This window comes from Syngnathus typhle, linkage group LG9 (assembly GCF_033458585.1).
Source record: "Syngnathus typhle isolate RoL2023-S1 ecotype Sweden linkage group LG9, RoL_Styp_1.0, whole genome shotgun sequence".
In the NCBI taxonomy this organism is placed as follows: Eukaryota; Metazoa; Chordata; class Actinopteri; order Syngnathiformes; family Syngnathidae; genus Syngnathus; species Syngnathus typhle.
In genome coordinates this window covers 14,168,494-14,195,162 of record NC_083746.1, presented here as the reverse complement: position 1 = coordinate 14,195,162, position 26,669 = coordinate 14,168,494, and the positions used below count along the sequence as shown (strand labels likewise).

At 37.9% G+C, this 26,669-nt stretch overlaps 2 protein-coding genes across 11 annotated transcripts in view; one reads left to right on the top strand and one right to left on the bottom strand.

Annotated features, from left to right (window-relative positions):
• The window catches only part of itgb2 (integrin, beta 2), a 159,069-nt gene extending 137,200 nt beyond the window's left edge, over positions 1–21,869 (bottom strand). For 5 of the 8 annotated variants that reach the window (XM_061287623.1, XM_061287624.1, XM_061287630.1 and 2 more), the window contains exons 1-3: positions 18,108–18,192; positions 17,543–17,631; positions 15,713–15,773 (exon numbers count right to left, since the gene is read on the bottom strand). In XM_061287623.1, the coding sequence (XP_061143607.1) occupies positions 15,713–15,773; positions 17,543–17,631; positions 18,108–18,177 (220 nt within the window). In that variant the 5' untranslated portion in view covers positions 18,178–18,192. Of the gene's footprint in view, positions 1–15,712; positions 15,774–17,485; positions 17,632–18,107; positions 18,193–21,736 lie in introns of those variants that run through there. The other 3 variants (XM_061287627.1, XM_061287628.1, XM_061287626.1) reach the window with 3 other exon arrangements.
• Positions 1–26,669, top strand: part of LOC133160076 (uncharacterized) — a 171,727-nt gene that overhangs the window by 105,317 nt on the left and 39,741 nt on the right. Inside the window, exon 1 of one of the 3 annotated variants that reach the window (XR_009715809.1) lies at positions 23,329–23,664. The exons of 1 other annotated variant lie outside the window; for it this stretch is intronic. Coding sequence is in view for 1 of the 2 variants with exons in the window: in XM_061287652.1 (XP_061143636.1) it covers positions 23,400–23,664 (265 nt within the window). In the remaining variant the exon portion in view is untranslated. Of the gene's footprint in view, positions 1–23,328; positions 23,665–26,669 lie in introns of those variants that run through there. One more of the 3 variants, XM_061287652.1, reaches the window with a different exon arrangement.

Genomic DNA, 26,669 nt, shown 5'->3' with positions numbered 1-26,669 from the left:
ATCGAACTGACGCGGGATTTGATACCACTCGGGAAAGATGCTCGTGTACTGGAATCACTTGTGTTTCCCACGAGCTAATTGTGTCCCTGTCTACATCCTGGTTGAATTTGGTTAATGTAATGTATGTGTTTGTTGAATGCGAATACGTAATCAAAGTGGTGGAAATTGCTTAATGTAATGAATGTTGAATGCGAATGTTAGTTACAAATGATAAGCGTTTAAAATGATAAGCGGGAAGAATAAAGAGTAAAATAATTAATGACGCCCAATGTGGGAATCGAACCCACTACAGGAAACTGGCTCGGGTTGACATTGCCATTAAGAATGAATGGGGAAATAAAAGGCACAAATTTGCTAATTACTTAAAAACGGTAAATGTTATGAACGAGAAAAAAAGTGGCAAGCTTGCCATGAATTTTTGGAACGTGTGAAAGTTTGAACGAGGTGAATCGGTTGAAGCATGTGGGAGTAGTTAGATGTCAAAAAAGTGGGAGGAATAAGTTGTTTAATAAAAAAAATAATAATAAAGTAGAATAACAATGTGTGAAGGCCTTCGCCTTCACACAATAATAACTAGAATTGCAATTTCGGAAGAAATTGCGTGTGAAGGCGAAGGCAGATGTTAATTTAGAAACGTTAAGCGTTAAAAATGATGAGCGGGAAGAATGAAAAGGGAAAGAAATAATTGTGAAATAAATGGGAAAATGTTACAAATACATGTTACAAAAAGGTACAAATGATAAGCGTTAAAAATGAAATGTTACAAATGTTACAAAAAAGGTACAAATGATAAGCGTTGAAAATGATAAGGGGAAGGATAAAGAGTAAAATATATAATGACGCCCAATGTGGGAATCGAACTGACGCGGGATTTGGTACCACTCGGGAAAGATGCTCGTGTACTGGAATCACTTGTGTTTCCCACGAGCTAATTGTGTCCCTGTCTACATACTGGTTGAATTTGGTTAATGTAATGAATGTGTTTGTTGAATGCGAATACGTAATCAAAGTGGTGGAAATTGCTTAATGTAATGAATGTTGAATGCGAATGTTAGTTACAAATGATAAGCGTTGAAAATGATAAGCGGGAAGAATAAAGAGTAAAATAATTAATGACGCCCAATGTGGGAATCGAACCCACTACAGGAAACTGGCTTGGGTTGACATTGCCATTAAGAATGAATGGGGAAATAAAAGGCACAAATTTGCTAATTACTTAAAAACGGTAAATGTTATGAAGGGGAAAAAAGGTGGCAAGCTTGCCATGAATTTTTGGAACGTGTGAAAGTTTGAACGAGGTGAATCGGTTGAAGCATGTGGGAGTAGTTAGATGTCAAAAAAGTGGGAGGAATAAGTTGTTTAATAATAAGAATAAAAAAAATAATAATAATAAAGTAGAATAACAATGTGTGAAGGCCTTCGCCTTCACACAACTAGAATTGCAATTTCGGAAGAAATTGCGTGTGAAGGCGAAGGCAGATGTTAATTTACAAACGTTAAGCGTTAAAAATGATGAGCGGGAAGAATAGAAAGGGAAAATAAATTATTGTGAAATAAATGGGAAAATGTTACAAATACATGTTACAAAAAGGTACAAATGATAAGCGTTAAAAATGAAATGTTACAAATGTTACAAAAAAGGTACAAATGATAAGCGTTGAAAATGATAAGGGGAAGGATAAAGAGTAAAATAAATAATGACGCCCAATGTGGGAATCGAACTGACGCGGGTTTTGATACCACTCGGGAAAGATGCTCGTGTACTGGAATCACTTGTGTTTCCCACGAGCTAATTGTGTCCCTGTCTACATACCGGTTGAATTTGGTTAATGTAATGAATGTGTTTGTTGAATGCGAATACGTAATCAAAGTGGTGGAAATTGCTTAATGTAATGAATGTTGAATGCGAATGTTAGTTACAAATGATAAGCGTTGAAAATGATAAGCGGGAAGAATAAAGAGTAGAATAATTAATGACGCCCAATGTGGGAATCGAACCCACTACAGGAAACTGGCTCGGGTTGACATTGCCATTAAGAATGAATGGGGAAATAAAAGGCACAAATTTGCTAATTACTTAAAAACGGTAAATGTTATGAAGGGGAAAAAAGGTGGCAAGCTTGCCATGAATTTTTGGAACGTGTGAAAGTTTGAACGAGGTGAATCGGTTGAAGCATGTGGGAGTAGTTAGATGTCAAAAAAGTGGGAGGAATAAGTTGTTTAATAATAAGAATAAAAAAAATAATAATAATAAAGTAGAATAACAATGTGTGAAGGCCTTCGCCTTCACACAACTAGAATTGCAATTTCGGAAGAAATTGCGTGTGAAGGCGAAGGCAGATGTTAATTTACAAACGTTAAGCGTTAAAAATGATGAGCGGGAAGAATAGAAATGGAAAATAAATTATTGTGAAATGAATGGTAAAATGTTACAAATACATGTTAAAAAAAGGTACAAATGATAAGGGTTAAAAATGAAATGTTACAAATGTTACAAAAAAGGTACAAATGATAAGGGGGAAGAATAAAGAGTAAAATAATTTATGACGCCCAAAGTGGGAATCGAACCCACTACAGGAAACTGGCGCAGATTGACATTGCCATTGTGTTTCCAACTGAGCTAATCAGGGTCCTACCTAAGTCATTGTTGAAATTGGTTAATGTAATGAATGTGTTTGTTGAATGCGAATGCGTAATCAAAGTGGTGGAAATTGCTTAATGTAATGAATGTTGAATGCGAATGACAAAAGTTACAAATGATAACCGTTGAAAATGATAACCGGGAAGGATAAAGAGTAAAATAAATAATGACGCCCAATGTGGGAGTCGAACTGACGCGGGTTTTGATACCACTCGGGAAAGATGCTCGTGTACTGGAATCACTTGTGTTTCCCACGAGCTAATTGAGTCCCTTACTATTTTGTGGTTGAAATTGGTTAATGTAATGAATGTGTTTGTTGAATGCGAATACGTAATCAAAGTGGTGGAAATTGCTTAATGTAATGAATGTTGAATGCGAATGTTAGTTACAAATGATAAGCGTTGAAAATGATAAGCGGGAAGAATAAAGAGTGAAATAATTAATGACGCCCAATGTGGGAATCGAACCCACTACAGGAAACTGGCTCGGGTTGACATTGCCATTAAGAATGAATGGGGAAATAAAAGGCACAAATTTGCTAATTACTTAAAAACGGTAAATGTTATGAAGGGGAAAAAAGGCGGCAAGCTTGCCATGAATTTTTGGAACGTGTGAAAGTTTGAACGAGGTGAATCGGTTGAAGCATGTGGGAGTAGTTGGATGTCAAAAAAGTGGGAGGAATAAGTTGTTTAATAAAAATAATAACTAGAATTGCAATTTCGGAAGAAATTGCGTGTGAAGGCGAAGGCAGATGTTAAGTTACAAACGTTAAGCGTTAAAAATGATGAGCGGGAAGAATACAAAGGGAAAATAGATAATTGTGAAATAAATGGGAAAATGTTACAAATACATGTTACAAAAAGGTACAAATGATAAGCGTTAAAAATGAAACGTTACAAATGTTACAAAAAAGGTACAAATGATAAGGGGGAAGAATAAAGAGTAAAAAAATTTATGACGCCCAAAGTGGGAATCGAACCCACTACAGGAAACTGGCGCAGGTTGACATTGCCATTGTGTTTCCAACTGAGCTAATCAGGCTCCTTTCTCAGTAACTGTTGAATTTGGTTAATGTAATGAATGTGTTTGTTGAATGCGAATGCGTAATCAAAGTGGTGGAAATTGCTTAATGTAATGAATGTTGAATGCGAATGACAAAAGTTACAAATGATAACCGTTGAAAATGATAACCGGGAAGGATAAAGAGTAAAATAAATAATGACGCCCAATGTGGGAATCGAACTGACGCGGGTTTTGATACCACTCGGGAAAGATGCTCGTGTACTGGAATCACTTGTGTTTCCCACGAGCTAATTGAGTCCCTTTCTTTTAGTGGTTGAATTTGGTTAATGTGATGAATGTGTTTGTTGAATGCGAATACGTAATCAAAGTGGTGGAAATTGCTTAATGTAATGAATGTTGAATGCGAATGTTAGTTACAAATGATAAGCGTTGAAAATGATAAGCGGGAAGAATAAAGAGTAGAATAATTAATGACGCCCAATGTGGGAATCGAACCCACTACAGGAAACTGGCTCGGGTTGACATTGCCATTAAGAATGAATGGGGAAATAAAAGGCACAAATTTTCTAATTACTTAAAAACGGTAAATGTTATGAAGGGGAAAAAAGGTGGCAAGCTTGCCATGAATTTTTGGAACGTGTGAAAGTTTGAACGAGGTGAATCGGTTGAAGCATGTGGGAGTAGTTAGATGTCAAAAAAGTGGGAGGAATAAGTTGTTTAATAATAAGAATAAAAAAAATAATAATAATAAAGTAGAATAACAATGTGTGAAGGCCTTCGCCTTCACACAATAAAGTAGAATAACAATGTGTGAAGGCCTTCGCCTTCACACAACTAGAATTGCAATTTCGGAAGAAATTGCGTGTGAAGGCGAAGGCAGATGGTAATTTAGAAACGTTAAGCGTTAAAAATGATGAGAGGGAAGAATGAAAAGGGAAAGAAATAATTGTGAAATAAATGGGAAAATGTTACAAATACATGTTACAAAAAGGTACAAATGATAAGCGTTAAAAATGAAATGTTACAAATGTTACAAAAAAGGTACAAATGATAAGCGTTGAAAATGATAAGGGAAAGGATAAAGAGTAAAATAAATAATGACGCCCAACGTGGGAATCGAACTGACGCGGGTTTTGATACCACTCGGGAATGATGCTCGTGTACTGGAATCACTTGTGTTTCCCACGAGCTAATTGAGTCCCTTACTATGCCGTGGTTGAAATTGGTTAATGTAATGAATGTGTTTGTTGAATGCGAATACGTAATTAAAGTGGTGGAAATTGCTTAATGTAATGAATGTTGAATGCGAATGTTAGTTACAAATGATAAGCGTTGAAAATGATAAGCGGGAAGAATAAAGAGTAGAATAATTAATGACGCCCAATGTGGGAATCGAACCCACTACAGGAAACTGGCTCGGGTTGACATTGCCATTAAGAATGAATGGGGAAATAAAAGGCACAAATTTGCTAATTACTTAAAAACGGTAAATGTTATGAAGGGGAAAAAAGGTGGCAAGCTTGCCATGAATTTTTGGAACGTGTGAAAGTTTGAACGAGGTGAATCGGTTGAAGCATGTGGGAGTAGTTAGATGTCAAAAAAGTGGGAGGAATAAGTTGTTTAATAATAAGAATTAAAAAAATAATAATAATAAAGTAGAATAACAATGTGTGAAGGCCTTCGCCTTCACACAACTAGAATTGCAATTTCGGAAGAAATTGCGTGTGAAGGCGAAGGCAGATGTTAATTTACAAACGTTAAGCGTTAAAAATGATGAGCGGGAAGAATAGAAATGGAAAATAAATTATTGTGAAATGAATGGTAAAATGTTACAAATACATGTTAAAAAAAGGTACAAATGATAAGGGTTAAAAATGAAATGTTACAAATGTTACAAAAAAGGTACAAATGATAAGGGGGAAGAATAAAGAGTAAAATAATTTATGACGCCCAAAGTGGGAATCGAACCCACTACAGGAAACTGGCGCAGATTGACATTGCCATTGTGTTTCCAACTGAGCTAATCAGGGTCCTACCTAAGTCATTGTTGAAATTGGTTAATGTAATGAATGTGTTTGTTGAATGCGAATGCGTAATCAAAGTGGTGGAAATTGCTTAATGTAATGAATGTTGAATGCGAATGACAAAAGTTACAAATGATAACCGTTGAAAATGATAACCGGGAAGGATAAAGAGTAAAATAAATAATGACGCCCAATGTGGGAGTCGAACTGACGCGGGTTTTGATACCACTCGGGAAAGATGCTCGTGTACTGGAATCACTTGTGTTTCCCACGAGCTAATTGAGTCCCTTACTATTTTGTGGTTGAAATTGGTTAATGTAATGAATGTGTTTGTTGAATGCGAATACGTAATCAAAGTGGTGGAAATTGCTTAATGTAATGAATGTTGAATGCGAATGTTAGTTACAAATGATAAGCGTTGAAAATGATAAGCGGGAAGAATAAAGAGTAAAATAATTAATGACGCCCAATGTGGGAATCGAACCCACTACAGGAAACTGGCTCGGGTTGACATTGCCATTAAGAATGAATGGGGAAATAAAAGGCACAAATTTGCTAATTACTTAAAAACGGTAAATGTTATGAAGGGGAAAAAAGGCGGCAAGCTTGCCATGAATTTTTGGAACGTGTGAAAGTTTGAACGAGGTGAATCGGTTGAAGCATGTGGGAGTAGTTGGATGTCAAAAAAGTGGGAGGAATAAGTTGTTTAATAAAAATAATAACTAGAATTTTGCAATTTCTGGAGAAATTGCGTGTGAAGGCGAAATGTATGAATAACTTTTTCGGGGAATGCTGCCGAACGATGTTGAAACGTGTTGAATTACTTGAGAAATGTAGAATATTTGGAGAATTTGTGGTGAATTTCAAAATTGAAAGTTTGGAATATTTGGTAAGTGGGAAGTTGTGGAATAGGTAGGCAAAAGATGAACAGTTGAAAGTTGGAATGGGTTGAATCGGTTGAAAAATGTAGAATTTAGAGTAGAAAAACGAAATTTTGGAGAATTTGGTTGAATTTCGAATTTGGAATTTTTGGTAAGTGGGAAGTTGTGGAATAGGTAGGCAAAAGATGTACAGTTGAAAGTTGGAACGGGTTGAATCAGTTAAAAAATGTAGAAGTTAGAGCAAATGTTGAATCCCCATAGAGAATGAATGGGAAAATAAAAAAAAGCAATTGCGCCAAAATCTTTCTAAATTTGGAACAAAACAAAAAAAACGGCCTCAGGAGATTCACTTTTGGGGTAAAAATGTTGAAACGGGTTAAATCGGACAAAAAACGAAAAAGTTAGCACAAATGTAGCTATTTGGGCCACTCAGTGTTGAAATAAGGTCACTTACGGTTTGATTCGGGTCACTTCCGGTCTAGTTTGGGTCACTTCCGGTTTATTTGGGTCACTTCCGGTTTAAAACAGGTCACTTCCGGTTTAGCTGAGGTCACTTCCGGTTTATTTGGGGTCATTTCCGGTCTAAAAAGGTCACTTAAGGTTCATTTGGGGTCACTTCCGGTTTGATTTGGGGTCACTTCCGGTTTACCTGAGGTCACTTCCGGTCTATTTGGGGTCACTTCCGGTCTATTTGGGGTCACTTCCGGTTTATTTGGGTCACTTCCGGTTTAATTTGGGTCACTTCCGGTTCGTCTGAGGTCACTTCCGGTTTATTAGGGGTCATTTCTGGTCTAAAAAGGTCACTTCCGGTACATTTGGGGTCACTTCCGGTTTGATTTGGGGTCACTTCCGGTTTACCTGAGGTCACTTCCGGTCTATTTGGGGTCACTTTCGGTTTGATTTGGGGCACTTCCGGTTCATTGTGGGTTCATTGGTGGCACTTCAGGGTCATCCAAGATGGCCGCCACACTGGAATTGGGGGTCAAGGGTTGAATTGTGTAAGCATAGTGGAAGTGGGGGTGAATGGGAGTGAATGTGGGAAGAATAAGGTGAATTAAGTGAATAAATTTGGAATGGGTTGAATCGGTTGAAAAATGTAGAAATGAGAAGGGAAAAAGGAATTGGGTGTGAATTTCAAAATAAAAGATGTGAAGTTTTTGGTAAGTGGGAAGTTGTGGAATAGGTAGAAAAATGATGAACAGTTGAAAGTTGGAATGGGTTGAATCGGTTGAAAAATGTAGAAATGAGAAGGGAAAAAGGAATTGGGTGGGAATTTCAAAATAAAAGATGTGAAGTTTTTGGGACGTGGGAAGTTGTGGAATAGGTAGAAAAATGATGAACAGTTGAAAGTTGGAATGGGTTGAATCGGTTGAAAAATGTAGAAATGAGAAGGAGAAAAGGAAATATTGGAGAATTGGGTGTGAATTTCAAAATAAAAGATGTGAAGGTTTTGGTAAGTGGGAAGTTGTGGAATAGGTAGAAAAATGATGAACAGTTGAAAGTTGGAATGGGTTGAATCGGTTGAAAAATGTAGAAATGAGAAGGGAAAAGGAATTGGGTGTGAATTTCAAAATAAAAGATGTGAAGCTTTTGGTAAGTGGGAAGTTGTGGAATCAGTAGAAAAATAATGAACAGTTGAAAGTTGGAATGGGTTGAATCGGTTGAAAAATGTAGAAATTAGAGTAGAAAAACGAAATTTTAGAGAATTTTGGTTGAATTTCAAAATAAAAGATGTGAAGTTTTTGGTAAGTGGGACGTTGTGGAATAGGTAGGCAAAAGATGAACAGTTGAAAGTTGGAACGAGTTGAATCGGTTGAAAAATGTAGAAGTTAGAGGTGAAAAACGAAATTTTGTGAAAATTTGTCGGAATTTTTAACGTGAAAACGAGAAATTTTCGAATTTGGGAATTTTGGGAATGTCGAGAATCCTTCCGAATGTGATTAGAATGTGCTGAATGATGTGAATTTCAAATTGGAACGACGTAAATGTGAAATGTCGAATGTGCCATTGAGAATGAATGGGGAAAAATTTGTCGGAATTTGGGGAATTTTGCGGAAACGGAAAATTTTCGGAACGAGAAAAATGGAAGCGCTCATCGCGTGAATATTTGGAATACGTGAAAAGTGGAATGGAGTGAATCGGATGAATTATGCGGAAGATGAAACTGGACAAAAAAGTGTGGAGAATAAAAGAGAATAATAACTAGAATTTGCAATTCCTGAAGGAATTGCGTGTGAAGGTGAAGAAGTTGAATAAATATTGAAGGAATGTTGCAGAATGATGTTGAAACGAGTTGAATCGGTTGAAAACTGTAGTAATGAGAAGGGAAAAAGGAATTGGGTGTGAATTTCAAAATAAAAGATGTGAAATTTTTGGTAAGTTGTGGAATAGGTAGAAAAAAGATGAATAGTTGAAAGTTGAAATGGGTTGAATTGGTTGAAAAATGTAGAAATGAGAAGGGAAAAAGGAATTGGGTGTGAATTTCAAAATAAAAGATGTGAAGTTTTTGGTAAGTGGGAAGTTGTGGAATAGGTAGAAAAATGATGAACAGTTGAAAGTTGGAATGGGTTGAATCGGTTGAAAAATGTAGAAATGAGAAGGGAAAAGGGAATTGGGTGTGAATTTCAAAATAAAAGATGTGAAGTTTTTGGTAAGTTGTGGAATAGGTAGAAAAAAGATGAACAGTTGAAAGTTGGAATGGGTTGAATCGGTTAAAAAATGTAGAAATTAGAAGGGAAAAAGGAATTGGGTGTGAATTTCAAAATAAAAGAAGTGAAGTTTTTGGTAAGTGGGAAGTTGTTGAATAGGTAGAAAAATGATGAACAGTTGAAAGTTGGAATGGGTTGAATCGGTTGAAAAATGTAGAAATTAGAGTAGAAAAAAGGAAATTTTAGAGAATTTTGGTTGAATTTCAAAATAAAAGATGTGAAGTTTTTGGTAAGTGGGAAGTTGTGGAATAAGTAGAGAAAAGATGAACAGTTGAAAGTTGGAATGGGTTGAATCGGTTGAAAAATGTAGAAATGAGAAGGGAAAAGGGAAAAAGGAATTGGGTGTGAATTTCAAAATAAAAGATGAAAACGTGAAAATGTTGAATTTGGCAAGTTTGGGAATGTGCCCAATGTGATTTGAATGTGTTGAATGATGTGAATTTCAAACTGGAACAACGTAAATGTGAAATGTTGAATCTGCCATTAAGAATGAATGGGGCAAAATTCGCCGTAAATTTGTGAATTTTGCGAAAACGGAAAATTTTTGGAAGGAAAAAAAAGTGAGCAGACGTGCCATGAATATTTGGAATAAGTGAAAAGTGGAATGGAGTGAATAGGTTGAAGTATGTGGAAGTAGTTAAGCGTCAAAAAAGTGAGCGGAAGTTGAATAATAATAATAACTAGAATTGCAATTTCGGAAGAAATTGCGTGTGAAGGCGAAGGCAGATGTTAAGTTACAAACGTTAAGCGTTAAAAATGATGAGCGGGAAGAATACAAAGGGAAAATAGATAATTGTGAAATAAATGGGAAAATGTTACAAATACATGTTACAAAAAGGTACAAATGATAAGCGTTAAAAATGAAACGTTACAAATGTTACAAAAAAGGTACAAATGATAAGCGTTGAAAATGATAAGGGGGAAGAATAAAGAGGAAAATAATTTATGACTCCCAATGTGGGAATCGAACCCACTACAGGAAACTGGCTCGGGTTGACATTTCCATTGTGTTTCCGACTGAGCTAATGAGGATCCTTCCTTCTTGCTGGTTGAATTTGGTTAATGTAATGAATGCGTTTGTTGAATGCGAATGCGTAATCAAAGTGGTGGAAATTGCTTAATGTAATGAATGTTGAATGCGAATGACAAAAGTTACAAATGATAACCGTTGAAAATGATAACCGTGAAGGATAAAGAGTAAAATAAATAATGACGCCCAATGCGGGAATCGAACTGACGCGGGTTTTGATACCACTCGGGAATGATGCTCGTGTACTGGAATCACTTGTGTTTCCCACGAGCTAATTGAGTCCCTTACTATGTCGTGGTTGAAATTGGTTAATGTAATGAATGTGTTTGTTGAATGCGAATACGTAATCAAAGTGGTGGAAATTGCTTAATGTAATGAATGTTGAATGCGAATGTTAGTTACAAATGATAAGCGTTGAAAATGATAAGCGGGAAGAATAAAGAGTAGAATAATTAATGACGCCCAATGTGGGAATCGAACCCACTACAGGAAACTGGCTCGGGTTGACATTGCCATTAAGAATGAATGGGGAAATAAAAGGCACAAATTTGCTAATTACTTAAAAACGGTAAATGTTATGAAGGGGAAAAAAGGTGGCAAGCTTGCCATGAATTTTTGGAACGTGTGAAAGTTTGAACGAGGTGAATCGGTTGAAGCATGTGGGAGTAGTTAGATGTCAAAAAAGTGGGAGGAATAAGTTGTTTAATAATAAGAATAAAAAAAATAATAATAATAAAGTAGAATAACAATGTGTGAAGGCCTTCGCCTTCACACAACTAGAATTGCAATTTCGGAAGAAATTGCGTGTGAAGGCGAAGGCAGATGTTAAGTTACAAACGTTAAGCGTTAAAAATGATGAGCGGGAAGAATACAAAGGGAAAATAGATAATTGTGAAATAAATGGGAAAATGTTACAAATACATGTTACAAAAAGGTACAAATGATAAGCGTTAAAAATGAAACGTTACAAATGTTACAAAAAAGGTACAAATGATAAGGGGGAAGAATAAAGAGTAAAAAAATTTATGACGCCCAAAGTGGGAATCGAACCCACTACAGGAAACTGGCGCAGGTTGACATTGCCATTGTGTTTCCAACTGAGCTAATCAGGCTCCTTTCTCAGTAACTGTTGAATTTGGTTAATGTAATGAATGTGTTTGTTGAATGCGAATGCGTAATCAAAGTGGTGGAAATTGCTTAATGTAATGAATGTTGAATGCGAATGACAAAAGTTACAAATGATAACCGTTGAAAATGATAACCGGGAAGGATAAAGAGTAAAATAAATAATGACGCCCAATGTGGGAATCGAACTGACGCGGGTTTTGATACCACTCGGGAAAGATGCTCGTGTACTGGAATCACTTGTGTTTCCCACGAGCTAATTGAGTCCCTTTCTTTTAGTGGTTGAATTTGGTTAATGTGATGAATGTGTTTGTTGAATGCGAATACGTAATCAAAGTGGTGGAAATTGCTTAATGTAATGAATGTTGAATGCGAATGTTAGTTACAAATGATAAGCGTTGAAAATGATAAGCGGGAAGAATAAAGAGTAGAATAATTAATGACGCCCAATGTGGGAATCGAACCCACTACAGGAAACTGGCTCGGGTTGACATTGCCATTAAGAATGAATGGGGAAATAAAAGGCACAAATTTTCTAATTACTTAAAAACGGTAAATGTTATGAAGGGGAAAAAAGGTGGCAAGCTTGCCATGAATTTTTGGAACGTGTGAAAGTTTGAACGAGGTGAATCGGTTGAAGCATGTGGGAGTAGTTAGATGTCAAAAAAGTGGGAGGAATAAGTTGTTTAATAATAAGAATAAAAAAAATAATAATAATAAAGTAGAATAACAATGTGTGAAGGCCTTCGCCTTCACACAATAAAGTAGAATAACAATGTGTGAAGGCCTTCGCCTTCACACAACTAGAATTGCAATTTCGGAAGAAATTGCGTGTGAAGGCGAAGGCAGATGGTAATTTAGAAACGTTAAGCGTTAAAAATGATGAGAGGGAAGAATGAAAAGGGAAAGAAATAATTGTGAAATAAATGGGAAAATGTTACAAATACATGTTACAAAAAGGTACAAATGATAAGCGTTAAAAATGAAATGTTACAAATGTTACAAAAAAGGTACAAATGATAAGCGTTGAAAATGATAAGGGAAAGGATAAAGAGTAAAATAAATAATGACGCCCAACGTGGGAATCGAACTGACGCGGGTTTTGATACCACTCGGGAATGATGCTCGTGTACTGGAATCACTTGTGTTTCCCACGAGCTAATTGAGTCCCTTACTATGCCGTGGTTGAAATTGGTTAATGTAATGAATGTGTTTGTTGAATGCGAATACGTAATTAAAGTGGTGGAAATTGCTTAATGTAATGAATGTTGAATGCGAATGTTAGTTACAAATGATAAGCGTTGAAAATGATAAGCGGGAAGAATAAAGAGTAAAATAAATAATGACGCCCAATGTGGGAATCGAACCCACTACAGGAAACTGGCTCGGGTTGACATTGCCATTAAGAATGAATGGGGAAATAAAAGGCACAAATTTGCTAATTACTTAAAAACGGTAAATGTTATGAACGAGAAAAAAAGTGGCAAGCTTGCCATGAATTTTTGGAACGTGTGAAAGTTTGAACGAGGTGAATCGGTTGAAGCATGTGGGAGTAGTTGGATGTCAAAAAAGTGGGAGGAATAAGTTGTTTAATAAAAATAACTAGAATTGCAATTTCGGAAGAAATTGCGTGTGAAGGCGAAGGCAGATGTTAATTTAGAAACGTTAAGCGTTAAAAATGATGAGAGGGAAGAATGAAAAGGGAAAGAAATAATTGTGAAATAAATGGGAAAATGTTACAAATACATGTTACAAAAAGGTACAAATGATAAGCGTTAAAAATGAAATGTTACAAATGTTACAAAAAAGGTACAAATGATAAGCGTTGAAAATGATAAGGGAAAGGATAAAGAGTAAAATAAATAATGACGCCCAACGTGGGAATCGAACTGACGCGGGTTTTGATACCACTCGGGAATGATGCTCGTGTACTGGAATCACTTGTGTTTCCCACGAGCTAATTGAGTCCCTTACTATGCCGTGGTTGAAATTGGTTAATGTAATGAATGTGTTTGTTGAATGCGAATACGTAATTAAAGTGGTGGAAATTGCTTAATGTAATGAATGTTGAATGCGAATGTTAGTTACAAATGATAAGCGTTGAAAATGATAAGCGGGAAGAATAAAGAGTAAAATAAATAATGACGCCCAATGTGGGAATCGAACCCACTACAGGAAACTGGCTCGGGTTGACATTGCCATTAAGAATGAATGGGGAAATAAAAGGCACAAATTTGCTAATTACTTAAAAACGGTAAATGTTATGAACGAGAAAAAAAGTGGCAAGCTTGCCATGAATTTTTGGAACGTGTGAAAGTTTGAACGAGGTGAATCGGTTGAAGCATGTGGGAGTAGTTGGATGTCAAAAAAGTGGGAGGAATAAGTTGTTTAATAAAAATAATAATAAAGTAGAATAACAATGTGTGAAGGCCTTCGCCTTCACACAATAATAAAGTAGAATAACAATGTGTGAAGGCCTTCGCCTTCACACAATAAAGTAGAATAACAATGTGTGAAGGCCTTCGCCTTCACACAATAAAGTAGAATAACAATGTGTGAAGGCCTTCGCCTTCACACAATAATAATAATAAAGTAGAATAACAATGTGTGAAGGCCTTCGCCTTCACACAATAAACTTTATTTGTATAGCACCTTTCATACAAGAAATGCAGCTCAAAGCGCTTTACAACAATGAAAGAAAAACATGAATACATAAAAACAAAACATTCATGTATGCCTACACAATTAATAAAGTGAGTTTAAAATAGGAGCACCCTTTAATAAAATAAAGAATATATCTTTAAGAAAAGGTCAAAAATAAAATAGAGATAAAGATAAAATTAGGCTTAAAATGAAATTTACAAAACGTAATTGGTTAAATGCTCGGGTAAAGAAATGAGTTTTTAGTTTTGTTTTGAAAATATCTAGCGACCTGGCCTCCCTGATACCTATTGGCAGTGTGTTCCATAGTTTGGGGGCGTAATTAACAAAGTTAATCACCGATTAAATCACCGATCTTCTTTCTGCTGTTGCTGGGAGCCTCCAATAAACCAGCAGCAGATGATCGCATGGTTCTTGGAGGTATATAGCTAACAAGAGAGTTTGCAATGTAGCTTGGTCCCTGCCCGTTGAGGGCTTTGTATATAAGGAGAAAGACAATTCAAATCAATTCTAAATGTAAAAGGAAGCCAGTGCAGAGCAGCTAGAACTGGTCTAATGTGCTCTCTCTTCTTGGTCCTGGTTAATAGGCGAGCTGCAGCATTTTGGTTGAGCTGAAGTCTATCAGTGTTTTTTTTCGGGAGACCAGTAAAGAGTGCATTTCAGTAGTCAAGCCGGCTTGAAATAAAGGCATGAATCAGTTTCTCAGCATAATTTTGATTTACGAACGCTCTTACTTTGGCTATATTTCTAAGGTGGAAAAATTGTGTTTTGGTCACCTTGTTAATGTGGGACCTGAAGTTTAGATCTGAATCTAAGATAACACCAAGATTTGTAACCTCGGATTTAATCCAGGGAGTTAATTTCCCCAAATTTTTAAACAGCATTTCTCTTTTTGTTTTAGGGCCGATTAGCAAGATTCCCGTTTTATCCTCGTTTAACTTTAAGAAATTGTTGCTCATCCATTTATTTATAGCCAGAAGACAGTTGGTGATGGAGCTTATAGGTGTAGCATCATTGGGTTCTGCAGATATGTACAATTGTGTGTCATCCGCATAACTATGGAAATATACATTGTGCTTTCTGATGATGTCGCCAAGCGGCAGCATGTAAAGTGAGAATAATAGTGGACCAATGCAGCTGCCTTGTGCAACCCCATAGCGGCTGTCATGTGTGTTGGACACATGCTCTCCTATGCTGACATAGAACTTTCTCCCTTTGATATATGTTCTGAATAAGGCCGGTTTCATAGAAATTCCTCAATCCATCCATTTTCTGTACCGCTTAGTCCCCACGGAGGTCACGGGTGTGCTGGAGCCTATCCCAGCCGTCATCGGGCAGTAGGCAGGGGACACCCCGAACCGGTTGCCAGCCAATCGCAGGGCACACAGAGACAAACAACCATTCGCACTTGCACCTAGGGACGATTTGGAGTGCTCAATCGGCCTACCAAGCATGTTTTTGGGATGTGTGAGGAAACCGGAGTGCCCGGAGAAAACCCACGCGAGAACATGCAAACTCCGCACAGGGAGGGCCGGAGGTGGACTCGAACCTGCACCCTCCTAACTGTAAGGCGGACGCGCTACCCAGCGTTTATTTTTAAACAATAGGTTATAACTTACCATTTGGAGCCACTGATAGGACGATGGACAGTAGGACAAAAGGCCAATGATGATTCATGTCCTGACAAAAAAAAAACGAAATTAATTATTGTCCAACAAAATGAATTGCATATAGATATGAATGACAATAGTAGTTGTCTAGAAAAATATTTATCAATGCCAGCGACATCAGTGCCATGTGAGGGTCTTCTCCAAAGCTGGAGAGGGAGTGAGGCAGAAGAGCCAATTTAAGCCAAGCACTGTGGAGTAGGGGTGTAAATCGCGGGTTTTGTCACGATACGAAATAATATCGATATAAAGAACTACAATACGATATTTGCCGATATCTTAAAGCCTGCTGCGATTCATTCACGATATATCGCGATATAGTGCTCTACAATCGATTTTTTTTTTTTTTTTAGTAAAAAATATATAACAATATCCTGATTTATAACAATTCATACGCGAAATCAACAAGGCACTGCAAACTCTTTATTTAGGAAATTACAAGAGTATTGTAGTATACAAATTGCTTACTTTAACACTGAACGTTGATGTCGTGTTTTTTCTTTAAATGTGCGGCGAGATTTGTGCTCCCTGAATATTTGATCACCGCATGGCAGGATTTACAAACTGCACGTGTCTTGGCCGTTGAGCCATCTTTTCTTTGGAATCCAAAGTGCTTCCAAACGAATGACTTGAAGCCTAAAGGGGAGCAAATTTCCTCGTCTTTTTGGACACTAGCCATAGCACCAGCCCAGGAGCCGCGGACTAGTTGTCCCCTCCCCTTTCACGCGCGTGCTCTGCTCACAACACAACAACGCCGGAAAGAGGAAGCAAGCAACAATGAACTGGATTTCAAAATAAAGTCGCGTCTAATGTCCGAGGTCAAACACGGCGATATAAATCGATGTTTACCTTTAGCATCGATACCAATAAATCGTAGCGCATTATATCGAGTAATCGATGTGTATCGATGTATCGTTACACCCCTACTGTGGAGACAATTATTTTTTTGAATGAAAATTGGTGAATCATCCCAATGACTACAAAGTCACATAATCGCCATTTCCTAAATTTTCCATCCATCCATTTTCTGAACGGCTTAATCCCCACAGGGGTCCCAGCCACCATCTGGCAGTAGGCGGCGGACGCCAGCCAATTGCAAGGCGCACAGAGACAAACAACCATTTGCACTCACACCTAGGGACAATTTGGAGTGCTCAATCGGCCTACCAAGCATGTTACCAAGCGCCCGGGGAGAACATGCAAACTCCTCACGGGGAGGGCCGGAGGTGGAATCGAACCGGCACCCTCCTACCTGCGAGGCGGACGTGCTACCTAGTGTGCCACCGAGCCGCCTTCCTTAATTTTCCATTAGTTACAAAAGCACTATCCCAGTTGCAGAAGCACATTTCTCATTTTATCCACATATGCTTAGTTATCCATTAATACATAAATACCTAAATAACCTACAATAAAAGCTTCATTGATTATTGATATATCGAAATGGCTATTTAATGGATTCAAATACATTAAAATGCATTAAAATACACGAGTCTGGATTTTTTGCCCTTTATTTTTATTGTTGTCATTCTTATCAGAGCAAGCCACATTAGTCATTCATTAATTATGGCACATGTTCGTCAGAGAAATCCAGCAGATGGCACTCTTCTAAGTGTATCAAAGGCTTCAAAGTAGCATTTTGAATTTAGAGCAGTTGTGTTGAAGTGATTCATTGGTTCATGAGGCATCGAAATTGCCATCACTAGCGAACGGCGTCTATATACATGCCCTAATCAGCGGGTAACACAGGATAGGTGGTGGCGGTCATCGCTGATTAGCACGCACAGTTCTGTGTTGGCAATGCACGCCCCGAGGCCTAGTGAGGAGGACGCGTGCGTCAAGGCCAGCAGGGCGAGAGCGGAAACGTGACGCATCTGCGCACAAAGAAAAAAACTTTCTTATTTAGTGTGTTTGTTGGTGCACAAGTGTTCATCTTAACATTGTTTGCATATGGTCTAAAATGATACTTTGTGCACTGTCACAACTTTCTTACAATCCGTCTGTACTTAATATCAACCTGATATGTCTACGTAGACTTTTATACAGCCTTATTATTGTATTTGTCTGATAAGTCTGAATCTTGCACATGAGACAAGAATAAACTTACTGAAACTACTCTGTATATTGTAGAAGTGAAAGCCATTAAACTGAAAAGTATTCTTTATCCATTCCCTGGTAAATGTATAAGTTGACTTTACAGATGACTAAGTATACTAATATTTAGTCATCTGTAAAGTCAACTTCAGTCAACTTCCTCATCAAAAAAAAGAAGCTTCTGCTCATTTTTTGCATCATGGTTTGTCAGACAAGGATAGACAGGAAGAGAAAGAGTATTCACTATGTAGCTCACCGTTATACAGAAGACTGCTGGACAGGACAAGGAAGTATGACTCAACCAGAGACATGAGAATGGAAAACATGCTACACAAGTTTACGTGCATTTTAAGCAAAAAAGGAGAACTTGAGCAGCTTTGGTAGTCATGCTGAGTAAGTTATTCTAAATAGTTTAAAATGTATATATATTTCCATTACACAAGATATTTTGTTCACTAAGGGGGAGTTTCACTTAAAATAATAAAATAAATAAAACATAAATAAATACATAAAAAAGTCGAGACTGATATTCCATATTAGGGCGGCAAAGTTCCAATTTACTGCCCCGCCCACAGGCACTTCTCTTTTTTTTTGTTCCATTGTGTCTAAACCCATGTTTTTTGGTTGATATTTTGAATAATTCTTCTAGTCTTCTATAATGTTTTGAATCTGTAAATTATCAACAATGAAGGAAATCTTTTGACATGGAAAGAAAGTTAACAAATATTAACAAAGTTAACAAATATAGATAGATAGATAGATAGATAGATAGATAGATAGATAGATAGATAGATAGATAGATAGATAGATAGATAGATAGATAGATAGATAGATAGATAGATAGATAGATAGATAGATAGATAGATAGATAGATAGATAGATAGATAGATAGATAGATAGATAGATAGATAGATAGATAGATAGATAGATAGATCGTATAACTTATGGGCTATGTGCATGACTGTGAATTTTCTCTCCCGTTGGTGTAATTATGACGGGTTAATTTAAGTTTAAGCGTTAGAGAAAAAGTGTAAGATTTACCATAGTATTACGGTGTCATTTTATAACTACCGTAATTTTCGGACTATAAGTCGCTCCGGAGTATAAGTCGCACCAGCCATAAAATACCCAAAAATGTGAAAAAAAACATATACCGTTTTTTTCCGTGTATAGTGCGCCCCCATGTATAGTACGCACCCTAAAAATGGCATGCTGATGCTGGAAAAAAGCTTGTACCCATGTATAATACGCACCCAATTTTTATGATTTTTTTTTTTTTTTTTTAAGTCCCAATGATCGTCACACACGCAGGGAGGCAATGGGTCCCATTTTTATATTCTTTGGTATGGTCTTAACTAGGCTGGATGTCATTTTTTTTGTTGGCGTTGATTTCTCCGACTGCCCCTAAACGCACCACCGCGCTCCGTGCGCACACGGGAAAGAGGCGGCTCTGTATGGGAGAGACGTTGAAGAGGAATAAAAACACCCTTGGAAACCAAAACTTGCCCCTCGTCGTGACTCGGAGCCGCAACAAATGTTTCGGATTTGTGTAGGGTACATTGTGACAGACAGCAAACTAGCAGGTGATCGAGCGAGCGTCTGATACAAGAGCATTGCGGTCGTATGGAGCGTGTTTGAAGTGAACAGCAGAGACGAAAGGAACAAGGCAAAGTGATGTGAAATAAAATATTACATGTAATACGCATTTTGTTATTTGCTGATTGAAACTGCTAATTAAACTGTGAATTGAAACTAATAGGTGGAGAACTGAACTCTCGCTCTTTATATAGCTGACGTGTCTTGCGCAACCGTTCTGCGCATCTGTAATGGCGGCCTCCGTATGACGTCCGGTCTGCGATGGAGATTAAAAAACAAACAATATTTGACAATAACACACCATCAAGGATTGCACCATCGCATCAAACGATGTGTCGTCAATTATGAATTTTACTAAGTGTGTTGGGCAGGATGGCTGAATGCGATGCGCGATTGACAACAAACAAGAAGAAAGGTGAGTTTTATTTCGGGGGAGATTTGTCATGTCTCGTCCCCAGTTTTGCTATGTGTCTAGGTTGCCATAGTTTCTGTTCGCGTCGCCCCTCTCTTCCTGTGTCACCTCAATCGATGTAACGTGTTTTGTATTTAAGTCCTGTCTGCCCCTGTTACTGTCATTCTGTTCCTGTCTTTGGTAATGTCACCCTGTCTTTTTGTTCCACGACTTTGTCGGTCAGTCCTGTTGTTGGTTTTGTTGTACCATGACTTTCTTTAAAAAAATAAAAAATTACAATTTTTTTTTTGTACCCATGTATAATACGCACCCCAGAATTTAGGACAATAAATTAGTTAAATTTTGCGCACTATACACGGAAAAAACGGTACGTATAAGTCGCTCCGGAGTAAAAGTCGCATTTTGGGGGGCAATTTATTCGACAAAATCCAACACCAAGAACAGACGTGAACGAGCAACAACAGGCTAAACGATACGGTATGCTAACGTGACAAACACAAACGAGGAGCTGAGAACGGGCCTGACGTAACATTCAGTTATTTAAAAAAAACTATTACATAAATAACACGTTTATAAAACCATCTGTGTCACTCCAATTCATTAAATCCATCGATCGTCCTTTGTCAACAATGCCGTGTGCCGCGCCGCAGTTCAAATTATTCCACAGGCCCATACAACGATATATAAACTATATTTTAAATAACTATCACATAAACAACAATATTATCAAACCATTTGTGTCACTCCAAATCATTAAATCCATCGATCAAATTTCTCGTCCTTTATGTCATTCTGGTGACAGAGGACATGTCCAGAGGATATGGCGCTTTAAAGTGTTAATTACTTTATTTGATTTTTTCTCTCTATTTTTCATGTTTTGAATATGTTCAAGATAAAGATATCAAAGCATGTGAAGTGATCAACTATACTAAAAATAACAAGTGAAGTGGTCAACTATACTTGTAAGTAAGTGATGTGTTAATGATCAAGTAGAAATTTGTGAAAAAAAACATATATAAGTCGCTCCTGAGTATAAGTCGCCCCCCCACCCAAACTATGAAAAAAAACGCGACTTATAGTCCGAAAATTACGGTATGTGATTTTTTAACCAAACTATTTTTTTGGAGCTGTTTGCATATGCTGGACTGGAATTTTACTAGACTGGCAGAAAATGAGTTAAGAATTGACCCCCCAAAATTAGCCTCTTAAGAAATTAAGATACATCTTTTCTTCGAATTCCCTTACATCTTTCAGATATATAACTTGGAAAGGAAATAACATTTCACTCACTGCACAAAAATTTAGTTCTTTGGTGTTTGAACTCTACGTACACAGACACAATTTTCGCCGTCAGTTGACAATTGTCATTTTTTCAAATAGAACTTAGTTTCCATTTCTCACATTTCTAAAAACTATGTTTGAGTTTTGTATTGTTCCATCGGTTTTGCAATCATATACAATATTATTCAAACTAAAATACTGTCCTTTCCAAAAGCGCCCATATACAGATTTACAATTACAATATTATACTATTAATCAAAAGAACTATGCAGTTGTGTTGTATTGCATTACTTGACAAAGTTTATATTCACACAACAGAAGACTTTTTTTACTCACTCACTATTGTCTAGGAGTAGCATCAAAATGTGGATAAGTATCATGTTAGTAGTATGTTTTAAGTCAGATGAATGAATATGGATCTTATTTCTCTATAATGTGTCTCTATAATTCAATCGATATCCTCATGCGTTTGCATTTGGTAGTCAAACATAAGAACACTAAATAATACTCAAATGATTAAATAGCCATTGTTTCCACATTTTTCCCTCAGGCACTGATTAACAGTAATAATGTTTTTGTAAAAAAATCTAACTCACAAGAATGAGGAAGATGCCTGCTGCCTGTGGGTGACGGTTATGCCAAAGACTGCCTGGCAGGAAGTATAACTAGTCTGCACTTGCAACACCTTCTCAGCGTCGTGCATGGACAAATAGTCTCAGACAGTTAAATGCATGAATATTGAGACTCCAGAAGTTTTGTTGAGGGTTGATGTTGATTTTTTGAACGCTTCCCCCTCCCCTGCTTTAACTATTTACACATACTTTTTTATTTGTGTTTGTGAGACTAAAATAGAATGAACATGACAAAATTACAGAATTATTTATGTATTTAACATTTATTTAACAAGGGAAAAGCTTTTTGAAGCATCAAATCTCATGTTTTCACAAAGAGGCAGCAGAAAATATAAAATATAGTCAAATGTCAACCAGCAGCATGTTTGAAATGTAGCATTTTTCCCATAATTCCATGGGATATTGACTTTCACATGTGCAAGTACAAAAAAATACTACTGTTTACTTAGCATCTGGCCTTCCCTTCGTAAATTCAATCCATGAAGTTACGAGACTGTTCATTTTGGACTATAAAAATGCCGTCTTTAAATATGAATGAATGCAATTTTTATTTCAAGCAAGCATAAAAATAAGCAAAAGTCAGAAGAAAAAAATAAAACAGGTATCTGCAAAACAGCATATACACATGCTCAGAAAGGAAGTAGAAAGTAGAATTAGTTTTTTACCCATTTGTAACTTATACTATAACACTCTAGATACCATATCATATACACTATTTTTACACACACGAACACACACACGCACGCACACACACACACACACACACATCATATAATCTCATCCAAAAGCATATGGTAATAAACACAAAATATACGCAAATCAATAAAAATATTGCGAGAGTACAGTGTCTCCACTTGCCAAGATCAGGCTGTGAAAAATCTGAAGATTTTTCTTATCTAAGAGCCCCCTACAACACCGATCCTTACAACACTGATCCACGGCCTGGTACCATTCTGTGGACCACTCAATAACAGGCCATAGTGATATTAGAAGAAAAAAGTGACGGCTCCCGACATCCAGAAAGCAGGGCCCCGACACTTTATGGGCAGGGGGGAAACAGGAACTGATCAATACTCCATAGCGGTTCAGTACTCTGCAGAGGCATCTGAATCCTCAAAGTCAGGAGCCGAACCCGAGAGCGGCGGTGCCGAAACACCTAGAACAGGGGAAACAACAGGTAAAATGCAGGGATGAGAATGGCAAATGCGAAAAAAACACTGAAAAGTAGCCGGGATACATATATATATACATACATATATATACGTATATATATATATATATATATATATATATATATATATATATATATATATATATATATATATATAAATACTGCTCAAAAAATTGAAGGAACAGTTTTTCATCAGGGTATTGTCATGCTGTCGGGTTTCGTAGATTGTTTTGTTTTGTCCTGTCCTTCGTGTTATCACTTCCTGTTTTATTTTGTACATCACATTTCAGATAATGGGTCCTTCCTCTGCACGGCCGTCCACTTGACCTCCCTGTTTTGATGACTACGTACACCTGTGTCGTCCGCCCTGATTGTCTGCACCTGTGTCCTCCCCCTTCCGTGTGTGTATTTAGCCCGCGTCTTCCCCTTGTCTTGTGCCAGTGCGTCTTGCTAATCATGATCACCAGCGACTCCGTAGCCACAGATATTCCCCGTGAAAGCCTTGATAGCAGAGACTTATTGTCCAAGCTCTATGTTTTGCTCGTGAGATTTTGCCTTCGTTTTTCCCTCAGTTTGAGGTGCTTTTTGTTTGCTGTTCTCAGTCCTTTTTTCCCTCGTGTTGAGGCGCTTTTTGTTCTTGGAGCTGTCTTCTGTGAAGGAAATAAACTCCTTTTTTTTTTAACTCTGCATTCGAGTCCTCTCCCTGCTCTGAGCCTGACAGGTATGGCATGAATTAAACTGGAAAATGCAATTCCTGGAGAAATTGCGTGTGAAGGCGAAGACTATGAATAACATCTTGGGGAATGCTGCCGAATGATGTTGAAACGATTTGAATTACTTGAGAAATGTAGAAAATAGAAGTGTAAAAACGAAATTTTGGAGAACTTGTGGTGAATTTCAAAATTGAAAATTTGTCATTTTTGGTAAGTGGTAAATTGTGGGATGGGTAGGAAAATGATGAGTTGAAAGTTGGAACGGGTTGAATCGGTTGAAAAATGTAGAAATTAGAGTTGAAAAATGGAATCTTGGAGAATTTGGCGTAAATTTCAAAATTGAAAAATTTGAACTTTTGGTAAGTAGCACATTGTTGAATAGGTAGGAAAAAGATGAACAGTTGAAAGTTGGAACGGGTTGACTCTGTTAAAAAATGTAAAAGTTAGAGCAAATGTTAAATTTAGGTCACTTCTGGGTTCATTTAGGGCAGTTCTTGTTAAAACAAATTCACTTCTGGTTATTTGGGGCACTTCCGGTTTAATTTAGTGCCCTTCCAGTTTATTTGGGGGCACTTCCGGTTCAAAAAGGTCACTTTCAAGATTCAAGAGTTTTTATTCCCCATGTTTGAGTGTGCCAAACAAGGAATTTGACTACGGTAAAAACACTCCCTCTATTCAACATTTAGGTGACTACCAACATTCAGGACATGTGAATAATGGCAAAAACAGTGTAGACAAATTCAAAAAGGTGTGAAGAGCAGGATGTTATTGCACAGTAATGTCTCTGAGACTCTATGAGTGGTGTGAGTTCATCAGAGCAACAGCCTGGGGGAAGAAGCTGTCTCTGTGTCTGCTGGTTTTGGCGTACCGAGCTCTATAACGCCGTCCGGAGGAGAGTAGTTAGAACAGACTGCAACCTGGGTGAGAAGAGTCTGTAGAGATGTTCCTTGCCCGATTCCTGGTCAGGTACAAGTCTTGAATAGATGGGAGGTTGATTCCAATGATCTTTTCTGCAGTTCTGATTGTCCGTTGTAGTCTGTGCTTGTCTTGTTTGGAGGCCGATCCAAACCAGACAGTGATGGAGGTGCAGAGGACAAACTGGATGATAGCAGTGTAGAAGGTCTTCAGAAGCTCTCGCAGCAGGTTGAACTTCTTGAGCTGTCTCAGGAAGTACAGCCTCTGCTGGGCCTTCTTCCGGACAGAGTCTATGTGGCCGGTCCATTTCAGGTCCCGAGAGATTGTGGTTGCCAGGAACTTGAAAGTGTCTGTGGAGAGAATAGTATTACTGCGGATAGTGAGGGGTAAAAGTGGTGAAGCGTCTTGCCTGAAATCCACTGTCATCTCCACGGTCTTGAGCGGGTTCAGCTCCAGATGGTTTTGACTGCACCAGTGGACCAGCCGCTCCACCTCCTGTCTGTGTATTCAGTCTCATCACTGTCCTGGATCAGTCCGATGAGAGTGGTGTCGTCTGCATACTTCAGGAGAGTCACCTGAGGGGAAATCATTGGTGTAGACAGAGGAGCAGTGGGGAGAGGACTCACCCCTGAGGGGCTCCATTATTGGTGGTCCGGGTGTCAGATGTGATGCCCCCCAGCCTCACACGCTGTCTCCTGTTGGTCAGGAAGCTGGTGATCCACTGACCGGTGGAGGCAGGCACCGCAAGCTGGATGAGCTTCTGTTGGAGGATGTCAGCGGCGATGGTGATGAACGCCAAGCTGAAGTCCACGTTTAACTTCCGGTTTAGCTGTGGTAACTTCCAGTTTGATTTGGGGTCACTTCCGATTTACCTTAGGTCACTTCTGGTTTGATTTGGGGCACTTCCGGTTGATTCTGGGTTCATTGGGGGCACTTTAGGGTCAATCCAAGATGGCCGCCACACGAAGTGGGGGTCAAGGGTTCAATTGTGTAACCATAGTGGAAGTGGGGGTGAATATGGTAAGCATAAGGTGAACAAAGTGAATCAAGTTGGAATGGGTTGAATCGGTTGAAAAATGTAGAAATGAGAAGGGAAAAACTAAATTTTGGAAAAAAACGGTGTGAATTTCAAAATCGAAAATTTGCAATTTTTGGTAAGTGGGAAGGTCTAGAATAGGTAGGCAAATGATGAACAGTTGAAAGTTGAAACGAGTTAAATCGGTTAAAATGTAGACATTAGAAGTGAAAAATGAAATGTCCCCAATGTGATTTGAAGGTGCACAATGTGAATTTCAAACTGGAAGGATGTAAATGGTTTGGAATGAGTTGAATCGGTTGAAAAATGTAGAAATAATAAGTGAAAAAGGAAATTTTGTGAAATTTTGCGCAAATTTTAAACGTGAAAATTTGGAATTTTTGGTAAGTGAGAAGGTGTGGAATAGGTAGGCAGAAAATGAACAGTTGAAAGTTCAAACAAGTTGAATCGGTTGACATGTAGAAATTAGAAGTGAAAAACAAATTTATTTGAAATTTTGTGCAAATTCTAAACGTGAAAATGGGAATTTCAAGTTTGGGATTGTCGCCAATATCATTTGAATGTGTCGAATTTTGTGAATTTCAAACTGGAACAACGTAAATGTGAAATGTTAGGGAAGTCCCTGTTGGCGTCTCAGTTCCGCGGCTCAATTTCGCTGGGGAGAATCAGCGCAGCTTTTCTCATAGGACGTTATTTGGAGGATTAGGGCGGAAAGTTGAGGAAAAAACCACGCTTGTCTCAGAGGGGACTGCACAACTAGCCGCGAAGCTACAACACACTGCTTCACTGCTAGAAATCAACAAGCGCGTCCCAAACATGGGTCCGAAGAAGGCATCAACGGCTCCCCTCTTTTCGGTGGAGGAGGCCGAAGAAATTAAAAAGGCGTTTGACTTCCTCACTGAAGAAGTCTCGGCTGTCAGGTTGGCACAGAAAGCTATCCTCAAGCTGGTCGAGGGGAAGGTTTGTGGGTGGCTTTAGCGCAAAACTGCATCTGTAAACTCAGCGCGCGAATTACAAAAATGCTGTCGTCACAGCCCACGCTCTAAATTCGGGACTGCTACA